This window comes from Phyllobates terribilis, unplaced genomic scaffold (genome assembly GCF_046119375.1).
Source record: "Phyllobates terribilis strain yellow unplaced genomic scaffold, ASM4611937v1 Scaffold_35__1_contigs__length_13245226, whole genome shotgun sequence".
Taxonomy (NCBI): domain Eukaryota; kingdom Metazoa; phylum Chordata; class Amphibia; order Anura; family Dendrobatidae; genus Phyllobates; species Phyllobates terribilis.
Genome location: NW_027362795.1, coordinates 1,535,340 through 1,555,551, shown reverse-complemented (window position 1 = coordinate 1,555,551; position 20,212 = coordinate 1,535,340). Strand labels below are relative to the sequence as shown.

At 48.9% G+C, this 20,212-nt stretch overlaps 1 protein-coding gene and 1 long non-coding RNA gene across 3 annotated transcripts; one reads left to right on the top strand and one right to left on the bottom strand.

Annotated features, from left to right (window-relative positions):
* Positions 1-2,576: 2,576 nt before the first annotated feature.
* LOC141182663 (uncharacterized) lies at positions 2,577-4,090 on the top strand. Of its 2 annotated transcripts, XR_012257937.1 has the most exons (6): positions 2,577-2,722; positions 2,814-3,182; positions 3,264-3,399; positions 3,479-3,640; positions 3,711-3,806; positions 3,887-4,090. It is a non-coding gene; the product is annotated as an uncharacterized lncRNA (long non-coding RNA). The 2 variants fall into 2 exon arrangements; XR_012257936.1 differs by having other exon boundaries at positions 3,711-4,090.
* An 11,288-nt stretch (positions 4,091-15,378) lies between these two features.
* LOC141182688 (gastrula zinc finger protein XlCGF66.1-like) lies at positions 15,379-16,053 on the bottom strand. The gene is made up of 3 exons (XM_073660839.1): positions 15,908-16,053; positions 15,599-15,778; positions 15,379-15,516 (listed from the first exon to the last, which is right to left on the bottom strand). The coding sequence occupies exons 1-3, from the start codon at positions 15,962-15,964 to the stop codon at positions 15,379-15,381; spliced, it is 375 nt and encodes a 124-aa protein (XP_073516940.1). The 5' UTR covers positions 15,965-16,053.
* Between the last annotated feature and the right edge of the window lie 4,159 nt (positions 16,054-20,212).

Genomic DNA, 20,212 nt, shown 5'->3' with positions numbered 1-20,212 from the left:
AGGTCTTCTTGTCTCTATACCCAGCTCTCTTCAGTGAATTGACCAGGTCCTCCCATGTAGTTCTGGGCTGATTCTTGACCTTTCTCAGAATCATCGCTGCCCCACCAGGCGAGATCTTGTATGGAGCCCCAGCCAGAGGAAGATTGACAGTCATCTTGTGTTTCGTCCATTTTCTAATATTGTGCCAACAGTTGTTGCCTTCTCTATTGTCCTGTAGCCCATCTGAGCCCTGTACAGGTCTACAATTTTCTTCCTGGTGTCCTTATACAGCTCTTTGGTCTTGGCCATGGGGGAGAGATTTGAGTGTGATTGATTGAGTGTGTGGACAGGTGTCTTTTATACAGGTAACGAGTTCAAACAGCAGCAGTTAATACAGGTAGTGAGTGCAGAGTAGGAGGGCTTCTTAAAGAAAAACTAACAGGTCCGTGAGAGCCAGAATTCTTGCTGGTTGGTAGGTGATCAAATACTTATTTCATGCAATAAAATGCAATTTAATTATTTAAAAATCATACAATGTGATTTTCTGGATTTTTTTTTACATTCTGTCTCTCACAGGTGAAGTGTGCCTACGATAAACTTGAAAAATCAGCAGTGTATCAAATACTTATTTTCCCCATTCTTTTGCCTCTTGAGAAAGCCCATAATATAGGGGCAAAACGCGCGTCGAGGTTCTCTTCTGGTCACTTGGCACCTTAAGTTCATCCTGTTCCCGGTCTGCCTGTCACTTTTTCTCTACTGGCCCCCCCTACTAGCGATTGGTAAGGGATACTTGAATTTTTCTTGATATCTTATATATACCTGCACACTTGTGCGGCTACCCCTCATCTATGGTATATCTTACATGCTATTTGCTTGCCTTTCCCCTTCCCCCTTTTTTGTTTGGGGGGGCCTTTGATATACACATTTTCTATATATGTTACCATGTACTGTATTTTGTAATCTGCTATTTACTCTGTGTTGCCACTGCTGGGGCCTTTTTACTATTTTGTATCCAATAAAGCTATATTGATTTTATGCCTATATATACTCTGTTTCTCCTGTTATATCTGCATTCAATATTGAGTAGGCTTGTGGCTATTAGAAGCTATGTATTTCCTAGTTGTCTTTTCGCCACGACTTTAAAAAATGAAGGCCGTCTTGCATATACTTATTTTCCCCACTGTAGCAGCAGCTAGGGACATCCATCACGATAGCTTCATCCTCATCGCTAATGCTATAATATGAGAAGTTCAGCTAACAGGCTCTTGTGATTGGCATTATGTAGGAGACAGTGTATTGTACTATATGACTGTTGACAAGATTAGGGATAAAGCAAGAGAATCTCTCAATATCCTATAACTGCTGCTATAAGCACAAGATAAGAGAAACTGCCAATGTGTCGGCTTCATGAATTTTAAAGCTTACCACAGTGAATTTATTCACAGTTCTTCTGAATAAATTGTTCTGTTAGATACAAACGGTAGGAAGATCTGTTATCCTGATTAAATAAATATAATTGATATACAGTACAACAATGAGGCAGATTCACTCACGGAAAAATTCTTGGAAAAAGGATATAATGCTCAGTTTCTTAAAAATACTAAAGAAAAAATAGCTGCAATACCAAGACAAAACCTCTTAACTGATACAAACACCACAAAATCAACACGAACCAATCCCAATCCCAATATAATCATGCCCATCATCACCCCTTACTCCGCCAATACGCACATTTTTAAAAAAATTGTGGAAAAACACTGGCATATACTAAAGGATGACAAAATCATTGGCGATCAAATACCCAATAGGCCCAGGCTCATATTCAGGAAAGCACGGAACCTAGGATCACTCATAGCCCCCACCGTAAAAAATAATATCATCACAAAAAAACCAGTCACACCTTTTCAACAAAAAATTACAGGGTTCTTTCCATGCCAAAAATGCAAAATATGCAAAACCCTGAAATCAGCCAAATCACACACTGTCAATTACCGCAAAGAGTCATATCCCATCACAGACTTTGTCACATGTACCACTACGGGGGTTATCTATGGACTAATGTGCCCTTGTGAAAAAATGTATATAGGCCGGACTAAAAGAGCAATGGGCACTAGAATTAATGAACATCTGAGGAATATTAAAAATAAATACATGGGCCACCCCCTGTCAAAGCATTTTGCGGACAAACATAAAGGATCCATCAAAGGAATTAAAGTGATAGGCATACAAATAGTTCACAAACATTGGAGACAGGGTGATTTTATCAAACATATGTCAAGAAAAGAAAGCGAGTGGATTTTTAAATTAAACACCTTGAGACCATGGGGTCTTAACAGCGAAATTGAGCTATTTGCTTTCAACGACTGATAGTTACCATGACAACGTCACCAACAGCGGACCGTTGCCATGACGTCATTATAGACAGGTATATAAAGGACTCCACCTACTGGGCCAGACTATCCCTGATGAAGACAGCCGTCAGCTGTCGAAACGCGTTGGAATTGACTGACCCAGCAGAGAAGGCGCCCACAGGCATCCGTCCTCAATACACGCTGCACACCACGTGTCAGCGCGTCTCTCTGCCTCTCGCGCGCTTCCAATAGAACGCGCCCCCTCACCTTCTCCGCCCCTCCTCTCCTGCTCCACTTACCCGGAAGCCCGCGAGTAGCGGCGGTCACCGGCCGGGACCCCGCTCTCGCCCCGGGCCCCACAACTCCTTGACATCTCCGCAGGACTACGGACCGTAAGTACTCTGGGCCACGGCCCCCACCGCTTATGACACACGCCACCACAAGGACCAAAACCACACACACTCACCTCTTTATTACCGACAGGATTCCAGGAACGCGGCCTGCCTGACTCCACACGAGTAGGGACCGTGCCTGAAAACCGGACTCCACAACCATAGACCTTGCCCGGATATCTACTACTCAGCCTGCCACCAAAGCCTTCCACCTACTTGAATATACTTATCCAGACCAGGCCTCCTGCCACATTTGCAGCCGGTCCCCTGCTGCACCTCAGCGTCCAGGGACAAGACCCACTGCTACTTAGCCAGTAAATTACTCAGCCAGAGCCTCCTGCTGCACCTACCACTAGGCTGAACCCTCTTGCAGAACCTCCTGAACACCTTCCCTTGATTTAGGCCTTCAGCCACAGATAAAGAAGGTGACTGACCATTTCACACCTGGACCCTAAACAAGGTAATCAACCGGGCTTACTTATATTGTGGCTTATTGTTTGTATACCTCAGCTCCTAACTCTCCCTCCCCATCTATATACAGGACATCAATTATCCTTGAGTGCCACAACGCCCCCTATCACCCGGCAACCAGTAGCCTCCTACTACATCTCTGCTCAGAGACAGATACAATCCAGAGCCTCCTGTTGCACCCCTGGATTACTGATAATCACGCACAGGTAAACATCTAGGTTTACCACACTGTGGACTATTCCTGTATTCCTCAGTTCCTAACCCTTCCTCCATATCTATATACAGGACATTGAGTATCCTCAAGCGTTACTACGCCTACTGGCAATCAAAAAGCCCCCCTGTCACATCTCTGCAACAAAGTGAGATACAATCCAGAGCCTCCTGCTGCACCCCCCACTGAGGGAGTGCTAACAAGCAATCTCCAAAAGCAGAACAGCTCCTCCGTGGGTAAGTCGCTAACCCCACTATCTACCTACCCAGAGCTAACAGCACTAACCCCATATCATTAAATCTCCAGGAGCATAACAAAGCGTTCAGGACCACGCCCCACTCTAAGAATCCTGACGGACCACAGCCCTAGTGCACACCTGCACTTTACCCACTCTGATACCTGGTGAGTAACAGATCCACAGCCAGCTAAGCATATTCATTACTAGAGAACAATAGCCCTAACCAAACTCCTCTTCTTTCCAGGTACCAAGCCACCACAGGCATTTTACCACACCAGATTAACCGCTGGATTTTACTATTTATTACACCTTGTATACCATTAGTTCTTTTACCCCAATCGAAATATTGTTGTCTACACTCGTCTTTTAAATCCTGTATTAAATCCTGTATTTTATTAAGTTTTTATTGCTAGCATCCAAACAAATAAATCTTATTTTTATAAAATAATAGTACTCTTCTCCTGATCTCTTTTTCACTACCGATAGCGCGATTTTTACTATAGAACTGATATACAGTACAGACCAAAAGTTTGGACACACCTTCTCATTTAAAGATTTTTCTGTATTTTCATGACTATGAAAATTGTACATTCACACTGAAGGCATCAAAACTATGAATTAACACATGTGGAATTATATACTTAACAAAAAAGTGTGAAAGAACTGAAAATATGTCTTATATTCTAGGTTCTTCTAAGTAGCCACCTTTTGCTTTGATGACTGCTTTACACACTCTTGGCATTCTCTTGATGAGCTTCAAGAGGTAGTCACCGGAAATGGTCTTCCAACAATCTTGAAGGAGTTCCCAGAAATGCTTAGCACTTGTTGGCCCTTTTGCCTTCACTCTGCGGTCCAGCTCACCCCAAACCATCTCGATTGGGTTCAGATCTGGTGACTGTGGAGGCCAAGTCATCTGGCGTAGCACCCCATCACTCTCCTTCTTGGTCAAATAGCCCTTACACAGCCTGGAGGTGTGTTTGGGGTCATTGTCCTGTAGAAAAATAAATGCAAACCGGATGGAATAGCATGCCGCTGCAAGTTGCTGTTGTAGCCATGCTGGTTCAGTATGCCTTCAATTTTGAATAAATCCCCAACAGTGTCACCAGCAAAGCACCCCCACACCATCACACCTCCTCCTCCATGCTTCACGGTGGGAACCAGGCATGTAGAGTCAATCCGTTCACCTTTTCTGCGTCGAACAAAGACACGGTGGTTGGAACCAAAGATCTCAAATTTGGACTCATCAGACCAAAGCACAGATTTCCACTGGTCTAATGTCCATTCCTTGTGTTCTTTAGCCCAAACAAGTCTCTTCTTCTTGTTGCCTGTCCTTAGCAGTGGTTTCCTAGCAGCTATTTTACCATGAAGGCCAGCTGCACAAAGTCTCCTCTTAACAGTTGTTGTAGAGATGTGTCTGTGTAGCACCCTGAGGATTCGGCTGCTACAGGGGTATTGCACCTCAGCCAGAGGTGTGATATTCCACTCCCGGGTAAGGATGGAGTGTGGAACTGAGCTCAGTTAGCTGCATGCACTACACACATCCCATTTCCGGAGGACAGACCAATGGTACTCCCACTTAATAATGTGCAGGTACGACCGAGTCTGTCCTGGCTGGAGTGGGAGGGGGGTGGAACATCCCAGTAGTGTAGGGGCAGATAGGGGGAGCAGCCTGGGTAAAGCTAGGAGCTCATTGGGTGCTGGTCACCTGAGCTCACACATAGAGGGAGTATATAAGGTGGGCACCATCTTAGATCAGGGTCAGTCAGTGAGACGTCAGTCTTTGCAGAGGAGTCTTTTGCAGAAGGCTGGTCAGTCTGTCAGTCTTTTGCAGAGCAGTGGAGGAAAGCAGAGGAGCAGAGCAGCCCCAAGGCCAAGAGGGAGAGAGGAGAAAGAAAGACCCAGAGGGGGAGAAAGGAGGAACTCCAAGAGCCCAAATTAGACCAGAGGGTGAAGAGTTGGCAACAGGGTACCGGATCCCAAGCTGGCAGAGGCTACAGCACACCTTAGCCAGGAACCGGAGGCCGTGGGCAGAATCTGCCACGGCCACCCACTATATCCACCCGGAAGGCAGACCACGCATAGGGTCAGGGAACCCAGAGACAAGGGTTCACCAACAAGAGGCCCGAGGGAGCCGGACTTAGGTGGATCCCTGGTGGGGAAGGCCAGAGACGAGGACAGGACAGAAAGGGAGCTCAGAACCACGCTCCAGAACTACTTGGGGGTTGGCCGAGTCCAGGACCTGGTGGACGCAGCGCGGCTCGGGTGGTCACTCAAGGCCGGAGTGACCGGTACAAGAACAGCAGTAAGTAAAGAACCCTGAACTGCACAACCCGACTCTGACTCTCATTACCATCTTCACTGCACTTCCACAACCACCATCCTCTGCACCTGACCCCCTGAGGCTATACCCCTCCCGTTGGGGGTTATACTACCTGGGCTGCACAAACACCATCAGCCTCAGCGGACCCTGCTGCAGCGGCGGCCGTAGTGACCGCAAATCAACGGGTGGCGTAGTCGACATAAAGAACTTTAGTAACATCAGTAAGGACTGCCACACACTGAGCTTGACACCCTGGGCACGGACCGGGTCACAGCCACTCGGAGACTACAACCCTCATCTGATCCGGCTCCGGGTATCCCCAACAACACTGGCCCAGGGGGCGCGTCAACTTTGGCGTAGTCGGCAGGATTACGTGCCCGCAACAACCGGGTACTGCGTGCCTGAAGAAAAGTTCATCGTTACCTTAAAAAGAAGTCTCCTGCCGGTTCCGGAGGGTCCCCGCCATTGGGCCCCATCACAGGTCGTTTCCCGCCGGTTGTCCGCCATTTGCAGCTTTTTCCCGCCATCCATGGAGTTTCCCGCCACTGGGAGACGATTCCCGCCATTTCCGAAGATTTCCCGCCTTGGAAGAGCGGACGCCATTATGGGCGTGCCAGAGGGTGGCAAGAGGCCACCTCCCATCGTGGGCCAGGTCGAAGAATGGCGCCAAAAGCGGAAACCGCGGTCACCAACAGAGGCTGTGATGCTGGAAGTGTCCATCAGCGTAAGAGAACTGCCCCTGGAACTGAAGTTGCCCCGGGACCACCCTCGATGTGGGCGGAGACAGAACAAGAGAACAAAGATGGGTGTCGCCTGGAGCAGTCTGGAGAGAGCGCACCCGGAGACAAGACGTCTGGAAGAGAGTCCAGAGAAAGCACACCCGGAGATGGAGGGAGAGCCAGGCAGCACCGACCCAGTGGTCAGGAGCCTGATGCGGGCCGCCACTCCAGGCAGCACCGACCCAGTGGTCAGGAGCCTGTTGCAGGTCGCCACTCCAGAAGGCCTGCTGGAGATCCTAACACAGCTCCCCCGAGATCGGGAGTGTGCACAGACTGCGCTGGAGGGCCTCGCACGGAGGATGGCCCGGGTGCAACGAGAGACGTTGGCGGAGTGGAGCCGAGAGATGGCCCAGCAGATCGAGACTCGTCAGCGGAGCACGCCACCCGAGACGAGGAGACAGACCGCCTCTGAGGATGGCGCAGGAGGACTGAAGGCCGGAGACGGCGCCGAGAAGGGAGCCGAACGAATGGAGGCAGGTAAAGGGGACGTCACTACCCCGAGCCGGGAAACCGCGTGCTTGCCCCAGCTCCCCGTCGCAGAGCCCGAAGTACCCCCTGCCGTGCCCGTCGCTGCAACGTCACCGCCGCAGACTAGGCCTCAAACGGAAGCCGCGACCCCTGTGACGTCACACGCCTCGACCCCGAGCGTGGCCAAGCAGGAAGTACCATCGGCCTGGTCGCAAGGCCTAGTACCCCCGGGCGCCGCAATACCAACAGCGCCCCCTACCTCCGCGGAGCCCCCGGCCTGGTCGCAGGGCCAAGTAACACAGGGCGCCGCCGTTCTTACGGTGCCCTTTACCTTCAAGGTGCCCCAGGCCTGGTCGCAAGGCCTGGTTAACCCGGGCGCCGCTACCACCACGGCGCCCATAACACCTAAAGTACCGCACCTGGGTGAGGACTTGTTCGCCCAGCATACGTGCCCGGATGGGCAGCCCTTCGTATGGCCCCAGGAATACATCCAGCTGGAGCTGCAAAAGGCAAGGGCCATGTGCGAACCCCTGATCCCGGCTCCAAAGCCCATAAAGAGGATCTCGCCCCCGCTAGAAGAGACCCAGTTTGAGTGGGATCCCACCGGAGAAGACCTCATGGGGTTCACTCAGGAGACTCGGGCAGCCGCAGCGGAGAGTGCAGAGTGCTGCCGCCAGCAGCTCGAGGTCTTTGAGAGGGAGCGGAGAGAGAGGCGGGTCCGGGAACAACAAGCCCAAATAAGGAGCGCGGAGCAGAAGAGCCGGACCAGGAGAAACCCCCGTGCAGCGCATGGTCCCCGTACCATCGGGACTGTGATAAAGTTCAATCTGCAGCATGGGTGGGGTTTCATCAGGGATCACCGCACCCCAGGCGACGTCTTCGTGACCAGGAGAGACGTTGAGTCCCACCTACCGGAGGGACACAGAGGTCGTGACCTGTATTTAGGGGACGAGGTCACCTTCACCCGGCACAAGTGTGCCAAAGGACCCTACGCCCTCCATGTGCATCGCCTGACGGAGGAGGAGCTGCGGTGTGGGGAGGAGCAAGAGGACCCGGACGGGTCTGAAACTGAAACTGTCCACAAAGAAAGAGCAGGAGGACGCCGTCGTTGAGTACGGTAGTGAAGAGACTGTATAAAGTTACCCGTTAGGGTATATGCCATGCTGCTAATTTAAATATGGTCCCCGTTGGGACAAGTGTGAACTGTTCCAGTGTGTCCCATTTCCCCACTGACCGAGGACTGAGAGCGGTCATCCCTTTCCTAATACCTGGCCGAGGACTGAGAGCGGCCATATTTCCCTTGTATATAGTTGCGCTTCCTAAAGCGCCCCCTACTGGTTTTATAGGAAACCGTGTTTCTTCAAGAGACTGTCGCACTTTACCCGGTCACAAGTTGCACCGTGACCGGAGGTACCAGAAGACAAGAATGTTTATATGAAAAGTTTATGCTGATAATATATGATGTTTTATATGTTTTATATGTTTATGTTTATGAAAAAAATTGTATGTTTTGGTGTTTTTTATATCTTACAGCCCGAGGACGTGCTGTGATTTACCAGGGGGGAATGTAGCACCCTGAGGATTCGGCTGCTACAGGGGTATTGCACCTCAGCCAGAGGTGTGATATTCCACTCCCGGGTAAGGATGGAGTGTGGAACTGAGCTCAGTTAGCTGCATGCACTACACACATCCCATTTCCGGAGGACAGACCAATGGTACTCCCACTTAATAATGTGCAGGTACGACCGAGTCTGTCCTGGCTGGAGTGGGAGGGGGGTGGAACATCCCAGTAGTGTAGGGGCAGATAGGGGGAGCAGCCTGGGTAAAGCTAGGAGCTCATTGGGTGCTGGTCACCTGAGCTCACACATAGAGGGAGTATATAAGGTGGGCACCATCTTAGATCAGGGTCAGTCAGTGAGACGTCAGTCTTTGCAGAGGAGTCTTTTGCAGAAGGCTGGTCAGTCTGTCAGTCTTTTGCAGAGCAGTGGAGGAAAGCAGAGGAGCAGAGCAGCCCCAAGGCCAAGAGGGAGAGAGGAGAAAGAAAGACCCAGAGGGGGAGAAAGGAGGAACTCCAAGAGCCCAAATTAGACCAGAGGGTGAAGAGTTGGCAACAGGGTACCGGATCCCAAGCTGGCAGAGGCTACAGCACACCTTAGCCAGGAACCGGAGGCCGTGGGCAGAATCTGCCACGGCCACCCACTATATCCACCCGGAAGGCAGACCACGCATAGGGTCAGGGAACCCAGAGACAAGGGTTCACCAACAAGAGGCCCGAGGGAGCCGGACTTAGGTGGATCCCTGGTGGGGAAGGCCAGAGACGAGGACAGGACAGAAAGGGAGCTCAGAACCACGCTCCAGAACTACTTGGGGGTTGGCCGAGTCCAGGACCTGGTGGACGCAGCGCGGCTCGGGTGGTCACTCAAGGCCGGAGTGACCGGTACAAGAACAGCAGTAAGTAAAGAACCCTGAACTGCACAACCCGACTCTGACTCTCATTACCATCTTCACTGCACTTCCACAACCACCATCCTCTGCACCTGACCCCCTGAGGCTATACCCCTCCCGTTGGGGGTTATACTACCTGGGCTGCACAAACACCATCAGCCTCAGCGGACCCTGCTGCAGCGGCGGCCGTAGTGACCGCAAATCAACGGGTGGCGTAGTCGACATAAAGAACTTTAGTAACATCAGTAAGGACTGCCACACACTGAGCTTGACACCCTGGGCACGGACCGGGTCACAGCCACTCGGAGACTACAACCCTCATCTGATCCGGCTCCGGGTATCCCCAACAACACTGGCCCAGGGGGCGCGTCAACTTTGGCGTAGTCGGCAGGATTACGTGCCCGCAACAACCGGGTACTGCGTGCCTGAAGAAAAGTTCATCGTTACCTTAAAAAGAAGTCTCCTGCCGGTTCCGGAGGGTCCCCGCCATTGGGCCCCATCACAGGTCGTTTCCCGCCGGTTGTCCGCCATTTGCAGCTTTTTCCCGCCATCCATGGAGTTTCCCGCCACTGGGAGACGATTCCCGCCATTTCCGAAGATTTCCCGCCTTGGAAGAGCGGACGCCATTATGGGCGTGCCAGAGGGTGGCAAGAGGCCACCTCCCATCGTGGGCCAGGTCGAAGAATGGCGCCAAAAGCGGAAACCGCGGTCACCAACAGAGGCTGTGATGCTGGAAGTGTCCATCAGCGTAAGAGAACTGCCCCTGGAACTGAAGTTGCCCCGGGACCACCCTCGATGTGGGCGGAGACAGAACAAGAGAACAAAGATGGGTGTCGCCTGGAGCAGTCTGGAGAGAGCGCACCCGGAGACAAGACGTCTGGAAGAGAGTCCAGAGAAAGCACACCCGGAGATGGAGGGAGAGCCAGGCAGCACCGACCCAGTGGTCAGGAGCCTGATGCGGGCCGCCACTCCAGGCAGCACCGACCCAGTGGTCAGGAGCCTGTTGCAGGTCGCCACTCCAGAAGGCCTGCTGGAGATCCTAACACAGCTCCCCCGAGATCGGGAGTGTGCACAGACTGCGCTGGAGGGCCTCGCACGGAGGATGGCCCGGGTGCAACGAGAGACGTTGGCGGAGTGGAGCCGAGAGATGGCCCAGCAGATCGAGACTCGTCAGCGGAGCACGCCACCCGAGACGAGGAGACAGACTGCCTCTGAGGATGGCGCAGGAGGACTGAAGGCCGGAGACGGCGCCGAGAAGGGAGCCGAACGAATGGAGGCAGGTAAAGGGGACGTCACTACCCCGAGCCGGGAAACCGCGTGCTTGCCCCAGCTCCCCGTCGCAGAGCCCGAAGTACCCCCTGCCGTGCCCGTCGCTGCAACGTCACCGCCGCAGACTAGGCCTCAAACGGAAGCCGCGACCCCTGTGACGTCACACGCCTCGACCCCGAGCGTGGCCAAGCAGGAAGTACCATCGGCCTGGTCGCAAGGCCTAGTACCCCCGGGCGCCGCAATACCAACAGCGCCCCCTACCTCCGCGGAGCCCCCGGCCTGGTCGCAGGGCCAAGTAACACAGGGCGCCGCCGTTCTTACGGTGCCCTTTACCTTCAAGGTGCCCCAGGCCTGGTCGCAAGGCCTGGTTAACCCGGGCGCCGCTACCACCACGGCGCCCATAACACCTAAAGTACCGCACCTGGGTGAGGACTTGTTCGCCCAGCATACGTGCCCGGATGGGCAGCCCTTCGTATGGCCCCAGGAATACATCCAGCTGGAGCTGCAAAAGGCAAGGGCCATGTGCGAACCCCTGATCCCGGCTCCAAAGCCCATAAAGAGGATCTCGCCCCCGCTAGAAGAGACCCAGTTTGAGTGGGATCCCACCGGAGAAGACCTCATGGGGTTCACTCAGGAGACTCGGGCAGCCGCAGCGGAGAGTGCAGAGTGCTGCCGCCAGCAGCTCGAGGTCTTTGAGAGGGAGCGGAGAGAGAGGCGGGTCCGGGAACAACAAGCCCAAATAAGGAGCGCGGAGCAGAAGAGCCGGACCAGGAGAAACCCCCGTGCAGCGCATGGTCCCCGTACCATCGGGACTGTGATAAAGTTCAATCTGCAGCATGGGTGGGGTTTCATCAGGGATCACCGCACCCCAGGCGACGTCTTCGTGACCAGGAGAGACGTTGAGTCCCACCTACCGGAGGGACACAGAGGTCGTGACCTGTATTTAGGGGACGAGGTCACCTTCACCCGGCACAAGTGTGCCAAAGGACCCTACGCCCTCCATGTGCATCGCCTGACGGAGGAGGAGCTGCGGTGTGGGGAGGAGCAAGAGGACCCGGACGGGTCTGAAACTGAAACTGTCCACAAAGAAAGAGCAGGAGGACGCCGTCGTTGAGTACGGTAGTGAAGAGACTGTATAAAGTTACCCGTTAGGGTATATGCCATGCTGCTAATTTAAATATGGTCCCCGTTGGGACAAGTGTGAACTGTTCCAGTGTGTCCCATTTCCCCACTGACCGAGGACTGAGAGCGGTCATCCCTTTCCTAATACCTGGCCGAGGACTGAGAGCGGCCATATTTCCCTTGTATATAGTTGCGCTTCCTAAAGCGCCCCCTACTGGTTTTATAGGAAACCGTGTTTCTTCAAGAGACTGTCGCACTTTACCCGGTCACAAGTTGCACCGTGACCGGAGGTACCAGAAGACAAGAATGTTTATATGAAAAGTTTATGCTGATAATATATGATGTTTTATATGTTTTATATGTTTATGTTTATGAAAAAAATTGTATGTTTTGGTGTTTTTTATATCTTACAGCCCGAGGACGTGCTGTGATTTACCAGGGGGGAATGTAGCACCCTGAGGATTCGGCTGCTACAGGGGTATTGCACCTCAGCCAGAGGTGTGATATTCCACTCCCGGGTAAGGATGGAGTGTGGAACTGAGCTCAGTTAGCTGCATGCACTACACACATCCCATTTCCGGAGGACAGACCAATGGTACTCCCACTTAATAATGTGCAGGTACGACCGAGTCTGTCCTGGCTGGAGTGGGAGGGGGGTGGAACATCCAGTAGTGTAGGGGCAGATAGGGGGAGCAGCCTGGGTAAAGCTAGGAGCTCATTGGGTGCTGGTCACCTGAGCTCACACATAGAGGGAGTATATAAGGTGGGCACCATCTTAGATCAGGGTCAGTCAGTGAGACGTCAGTCTTTGCAGAGGAGTCTTTTGCAGAAGGCTGGTCAGTCTGTCAGTCTTTTGCAGAGCAGTGGAGGAAAGCAGAGGAGCAGAGCAGCCCCAAGGCCAAGAGGGAGAGAGGAGAAAGAAAGACCCAGAGGGGGAGAAAGAAGGAACTCCAAGAGCCCAAATTAGACCAGAGGGTGAAGAGTTGGCAACAGGGTACCGGATCCCAAGCTGGCAGAGGCTACAGCACACCTTAGCCAGGAACCGGAGGCCGTGGGCAGAATCTGCCACGGCCACCCACTATATCCACCCGGAAGGCAGACCACGCATAGGGTCAGGGAACCCAGAGACAAGGGTTCACCAACAAGAGGCCCGAGGGAGCCGGACTTAGGTGGATCCCTGGTGGGGAAGGCCAGAGACGAGGACAGGACAGAAAGGGAGCTCAGAACCACGCTCCAGAACTACTTGGGGGTTGGCCGAGTCCAGGACCTGGTGGACACAGCGCGGCTCGGGTGGTCACTCAAGGCCGGAGTGACCGGTACAAGAACAGCAGTAAGTAAAGAACCCTGAACTGCACAACCCGACTCTGACTCTCATTACCATCTTCACTGCACTTCCACAACCACCATCCTCTGCACCTGACCCCCTGAGGCTATACCCCTCCCGTTGGGGGTTATACTACCTGGGCTGCACAAACACCATCAGCCTCAGCGGACCCTGCTGCAGCGGCGGCCGTAGTGACCGCAAATCAACGGGTGGCGTAGTCGACATAAAGAACTTTAGTAACATCAGTAAGGACTGCCACACACTGAGCTTGACACCCTGGGCACGGACCGGGTCACAGCCACTCGGAGACTACAACCCTCATCTGATCCGGCTCCGGGTATCCCCAACAACACTGGCCCAGGGGGCGCGTCATCTGCTGCTAGAACTCTGTGTGGCATTGACCTGGTCTCTAATCTGAGCTGCTGTTAACCTGCGATTTCTGAGGCTGGTGACTCGGATAAACTTATCCTCAGAAGCAGAGGTGACTCTTAGTCTTCCTTTTCTGGGGCGGTCCTCATGTGAGACAGTTTCTTTGTAGCGCTTGATGGTTTTTGCAACTGCACTTGGGGACACTTTCAAAGTTTGCCCAATTTTTTGGACTGACTGACCTTCATTTCTTAAAGTAATGATGGCCACTCGTTTTTCTTTACTTAGCTGCTTTTTTCTTGCCATAATACAAATTCTAACAATCTATTCAGTAGGACTATCAGCTGTGTATCCACCTGACTTCTGCACAGCACAACTGATGGTCCCAACCCCATTTATAAGGCAAGAAATCCCACTTATTAAACCTGACCGGGCACACCTGTGAAGTGAAAACCATTTCCGGTGACTACCTCTTGAAGGTCATCAAGAGAATGCAAAGAGTGTGCAAAGCAGTCATCAAAGCAAAAGGTGGCTACTTTGAAGAACCTAGAATATAAGACATATTTTCAGTTGTTTCACACTTTTTTGTTAAGTATATAATTCCACATGTGTTAATTCATAGTTTTGATGCCTTCAGTGTGAATGTACAATTTTAAAAGTCATGAAAATGCAGAAAAATCTTTAAATGAGAAGGTGTGTCCAAACTTTTGGTCTGTACTGTATATTGCAATAATTTTGAGTGACAAACTCTTTACTACTAATATCCTAGCTGACTTTCAGTTCAGGGACCACTGAGTCAATCATTTTTACATTTTGCTACTATATTTCTAGTTTTAATCGTGAAAAAATAAAAGTTAATTTTTACCCTTTACTCCAATTGGATTAGTCTGTGAATTTTGGAAATATAAGTTTTGGAGATATATAATAATTTGTCAGAGCAATGAGTGGATTTACAGATCTGGGCAGTTAACAGTCAGCATCTACTAATCCCAGGGGGTAGGTGGATCCTCCAGGTTGTAAATTCTATAGAAAAGGACTTTCACAATTTCACAAAGTCATTTGAACAGTTTTAGGTGGAGGACAATGTTGTACTTTAACGGCAAAATGGTGATCACATGACCAATAAAGCAGCCACAGCCGGTGTCTGAGAAGAATCTGTGATTTCTCTGCATTTAGTGGTTAGTACTCACCTGGGTAGTCATATGTAGGAATCTCCTCTTTACACCACTCGTCATCCCTCACATATGTCTCTGTAGTATTAATATGGGTCAGATCTTCACCCTGAAACAAATATTGTAAAAGTCACAGACAGATGGAGAAGTCCCATCTATGATCAGCTCTAATCCTGCCATCTCCACCATTCTCATTACACAAGTATAAAACATATAATACTGGTGGATAAAACAAGACTGAACACAAGACCTTCACAGCCGTCTACACATCATAGGGGAGATCTCATGACACCTTCTCTCCATCTACCTGATGATCCTGAGGAACATTGGGAGCTTCTTATTTACAGTCCAGTGGAAGAAGAGGACGGGGACATCTCTCTGGTGTTGTCCTCTTACTGTATAGATCTGGAGGAAACACATACAGGGGCTGAATTCATTCTTTACATACAGATAATTATAGGCCATGTGTATTTAGTCCTGTCTATTACCTGGTGATGTGAGGGGCTGGGGAACCTCCATCATGACGTTCTTGTACAGATCTTTGTGTCTTAAATACTCCCACTCCTCCATGGAGAAATAGACGGCGATATCGTGACACCTTATAGGAACCTGACACATACAATGATACTGTCATCCCTCGATCCCTTCATAGCGTTACTGTATAATGCCCCAGCATTCCCAGCAGTGTCACCTCTCCAGTCAGCAGCTCAATCATCTTGTAGGTGAGTTCTAGGATCTTCTGGTCATTGATGTCATCATGTATCAGGGGGTGAGATGGAGGTCCGGTTTTTGGGCTCAGGGGTCTTCCCCATCCCTCAGACACAGGGTCCTGACAGCGCTCTCTAGAGGTCTTCTTCACTACTGTGTAATCCTGGTTATGGAGAGACACATTAATAAATCTCACTCCAGACATTTCCAGAGTCCTCACCTCTCCAGTTCTGTTCATCTGTTATTCCCATAGATAAGAATGATGTAATGTGACGTCATCAGAATCTCTCACCTCTCCAGTAAGACGGAAGAGGATCTCTAGGGTGAGGTATAATATCCTCTCCGCCATCTAGTCTCTATCCATATCCATCCTTGATGGGTAAATCAGAAAAATTTGCTTATATAGAAGATATTCACTGAGAGGATCTGATATTGTAGAGACCTGAATGAGAAGATGATGAGCAGATGTAACGTCATAAAAATCCTGTTTAATAATACAATTACTGGAGATAATAAGGGAAACATATGAGGAGATTTATTATTTTACAGTATTTAGTTTTCTTATATACATATACTAATAAAACATATATAATTTAAGCCACAAACAACAAGCAGTTTCTTCCTTGGAGTCTGTAGCTGAATACGTTTCTCATAGACTCATCTTCCATAAAGCTAATTCTCGCCTCATTTACAGACACCGGAATCGGCATTAGTAATACTGCAGGAGATATTACACGTGACATGAGAAATAACTACTTCATGATGAGGACATCTTCATCTTCTACTTTGGTTCTAGAAACATATTTGGCCAAAGTCCGTCACTGACTACATCACCACCGGCCGTCTATATGAATGTTTCCCGTCTTCGAACTGTAATGTTCTATCACATTGGATCTAATGTCTGATTCAGACATAGAAATTTGAGACATTTATAAAAGCTTGTTTGTAAGAACACCAAGACAAGAGATATTTAATGCCAAATACTCCATGTACAGTGTATTTTTCTCTCTGGATATGATGGGATTTTTTTTTAGCATTTTCGCATAGGTTTCCATATGATACATGAAAAACACCCCAAAAAAATAAAATTGGGGATGGAGGTACCGTCGAAATATTATACAGTGTGTGGGTGGATGGCGATACTAGGGGAACAGTATACTGTGTGTGGGGGCCAAGAAAGGGGCACTGTACTATGGGAGCAATACATGATTCCTTCACAAAAACACCCTAAATGTAACATTTTTAAAACAACCCCACAATTTGTGAATCTTCAGGGTAAATCGCTATCTAACCATTTGATTAGAGCTGATACTATTACGCTAAAGTGTCTAAACAGACTTTCTTTCAGATCCATAAAGGGGCACTTTTCCGTGTTTGTCATGTCAGAACTGTTGGAGGATTATTACAGGTGACAGTTTTCCCACCAATTAGAAGGGACACCTGTGGAAATTGGTGTTTTTTTACCAGCTACAGTTCTGATGTGATTTACTCTGTAAAGTGCCTTGTGGTAAAGTGGACAAAAGTCATGATCAATTACAATCAGACTGAAGGAACATCGCTCCTCTATTCAGCTCTATGAACCTAGGATGAAATCCACTGTGGCCACTGCAAGAAAAAGAATGAAGAAGAGCAGAAGTTTGGTGAGACCACCGTGGCCAGACATTTCTTGGATGGTGATAAAAGTTCTGATCTCCGATGGTCGGTGTTAGAAGAGACGACCCCCGCGGATTCACAATCACAACGCAGTAAACTTCTACAGAGACGTGTTCTGAATTTACTCCCTGGAATCACTTTCTCCCAAAGGGTTAAATGACGTCTGTAACTTCATTGTCTTTCTATGAAGCTTCTTCTCTGAACTTTATTGCTCTGTTTTCTGAAGTATTTATATTACTCTCCAGAATCAGGAATGTATTAAGTCCTATATAAACTTCTGAGAAATAATTCTCTCTAATTCTGTGTTTCCAGGATTATTCTTGTGGGAATTGGCTGCGATATCCCCTGAGCAATATATTTCTAGTATTAACCCCTTTACGACCTTGCCTGTAATATTACGTAGCTGCGCCCTGGGCTTTATTGACCAGCTATGTACTATTACGCGTGCGGCGATGGGGCCCGCACACAAGCGGTGCGGGGCGATCGCCGCCTGGTGTCAGCTCATGGTCACAGCTGACACCCGGTGCTATGTGCAAGGAGCGGTCCCGCACCGCTCCCGGCACATTAGCTCCCACAATGCTGCAATCGAAGTTGATCGCAGCATTGCGGAAGTAAGAATCGGTACTCACCTCCTCTCCCGGCATCCCGTGGCATCTGAGTCTGGTCTCGGATGTTGTCATGACGGCTCGATGTCGTCATGACAACATCCGGGTCAACAGGAGGCAGGAAGTTACTTTGGTCATGCGCAGTGCATGACCAAAGTAACCTCCCTGTGTGCAGCGCTGACAGGCTGCATAGCATAGGGAGCTGCTGCTGTTCTCTATGCTATACAGCCGATCAGGCTGCAAAAAGTGAAAGTCCCATAATGGGACAATGTAAAAGCAAAAAAAGTGTAAGAAAGTTTAAAATAAAAAATTAAAAGAAAAAAAATTGTAAAAATATTAAAAAAAAAATGAAAAAAATAATACCCAAAAAATAAAAATATAATATACCCATCAATAAGTATTATTATGAAAAAAACAAAACAATAAAAAGTACACTTATTTAGTATCGCCGCGTCTAGAATGACCTGACCTATAAAACTGTCCCACTAGTTAACCCCTTTAGTGAACACTGTAAAAAAAATTAAAAAAACTAAGCAAAAAATGATGCTTTATCATCATACCGCCAAACAAAAAATGGAATAAAACGCGATAAAAAAAACGAATGTAAATAAAAATGGTACCGCTGAAAACGTCATCTTGTCCCGCAAAAAAACAAGGCGCCACACAGCTCCATCAGCCGAAAAATAAAAAAAGTTATAGCTCTCAGAATAAAGCGATACAAAAAAATTATTTTTTTTATAAAATAGTTTTTATTGTGTAAAAGCGCCAAAACATAAAAAAAACTATATAAATGTGATACCGCTGTAAACGTACTGACCCGAATAATAAAGCTGCCTTATGAATTTCACCATACGCGGAACGGCATAAAAAAACAAACCAAAAAACAATTCCTGAATTGTTGGTTTTTGTTTATTCTGCCTCCCAAAAATCAGAATAGAAAGCGATCAAAAAATGTCACGTGCCTGAAAATGGTACCAATAAAAACATCAACTTGTTCCGCAAAAAACAAGATGTCACATGACTCTGTCGGCCAAAATATGTAAAAATTATAGCTCTCAAAGTATGGCGATGCAAAAAATAGTCTTTGCAAAAAAATGCATCTTTAGTGTGTGACACCTGTCAATCATAAAAACCCGATATAAATCTGGTATCGCTGTAATCGCACCGACCCGAAGAATAAAGTCGTCTAATCACTTATACCGCACAAGGAACGGTGTAAAAAATAAACTCTAGGGTTAGGGTTGTGCTAGGGTTAGGGTTCCGCTAGGGTTGGGATTTTTTCAAAAGTAAAAAAAAAAGAAAAAAAAAATTATGACGATATGGCGACTAGTGTTGAGTGCCAGGTGCTTCGGTATGCACTGAGTATCGCAGGTGCTTGACTAACATGCTCGAGTTTCCGCCTCATATGCTTCGTGGCCAAAAAAAACTCGCGGGGATTGCCTGCCATGCATGAGCGAACCCCGCGTGTTTTTTTTTGGGTGTCTAATAACCGTGAAACATGCGGGGCGGGGACTCGAGCATGTTACTGCATACCTGGTGCAAACTCAAGTAGCGAGCACTTGCGCTCAAGACTGATGACAACTTATTCAATATGATGACTTAATGTTATCAAATTCTGTGTCGTACCTCTGGGTTCAAAATGTTCACTACACCCCTTGATAAAATCCTTGAGGGGTTTAGTTTCCAAAATGGGGTCACTTGTGGGGGGTTTCCACTATTTAGGCACATCAGGGGCTCTCCAAACGCGACATGGCGTCCGCACTCAATTCCAGCCAATTTTGCGTTCAAAAAGTCACACAATGCTCCTTCCCTTCTGAACTCTGCCGTGCGCCCAAACACTGTATTTTCCCCACATATGGGGTATTGGCGTACTCAGGAGAAATTGCACAAAAGTTTTTGGGGTCCATTTTCTCCTCTTGCCCTTGTAAAAATATAAAAATTAGAGCTAAAACATAATTTTTGTGGAAAAAGTTTGATTTTTTTATTTTCACAGCTCCGTGTTATAAACTTCTGTGAAGCACCTGGGGGTTCAGGGTGCTCACCACACATCTAGATAAGTTCCCTGGGGGGTCTAGTTTCCAAAATGGTGTCACTTGTGGGGGGTTTCCACTGTTTAGGCACATCAGGGGCTCCCCAAACGCGACATGGCATCTGCTAATTATTCAAGTAAATTTTACATTCAAAAAGTCAAATGGCGTTCCTTCCGTCCAAACCCTGCCGTGCGCCCAAACAGTGGTTTTTCCCCACATATGGGGTATCTGCGTGCTCAGGAGAAATTGCATAACAAATTTTGTCCATTTTTTCCTGTTACTCTTGCGAAAATAAAAAAATTGGGGTGT

What these genes read in the sequence shown, in the direction of transcription:
- LOC141182688 (XM_073660839.1), bottom strand. Translation starts at nt 15,964, where the DNA reads ATGGCGGAGAGGATATTATACCTCACCCTAGAGATCCTCTTCCGTCTT. An exon ending in TCTTCCGTCTTACTGGAGAG is followed by an intron (nt 15,779 to 15,907) that starts GTGAGAGATTCT and finishes CTCCATAACCAG; the next exon opens with GATTACACAGTAGTGAAGAA. An exon ending in TTGAGCTGCTGACTGGAGAG is followed by an intron (nt 15,517 to 15,598) that starts GTGACACTGCTG and finishes TGTATGTGTCAG; the next exon opens with GTTCCTATAAGGTGTCACGA.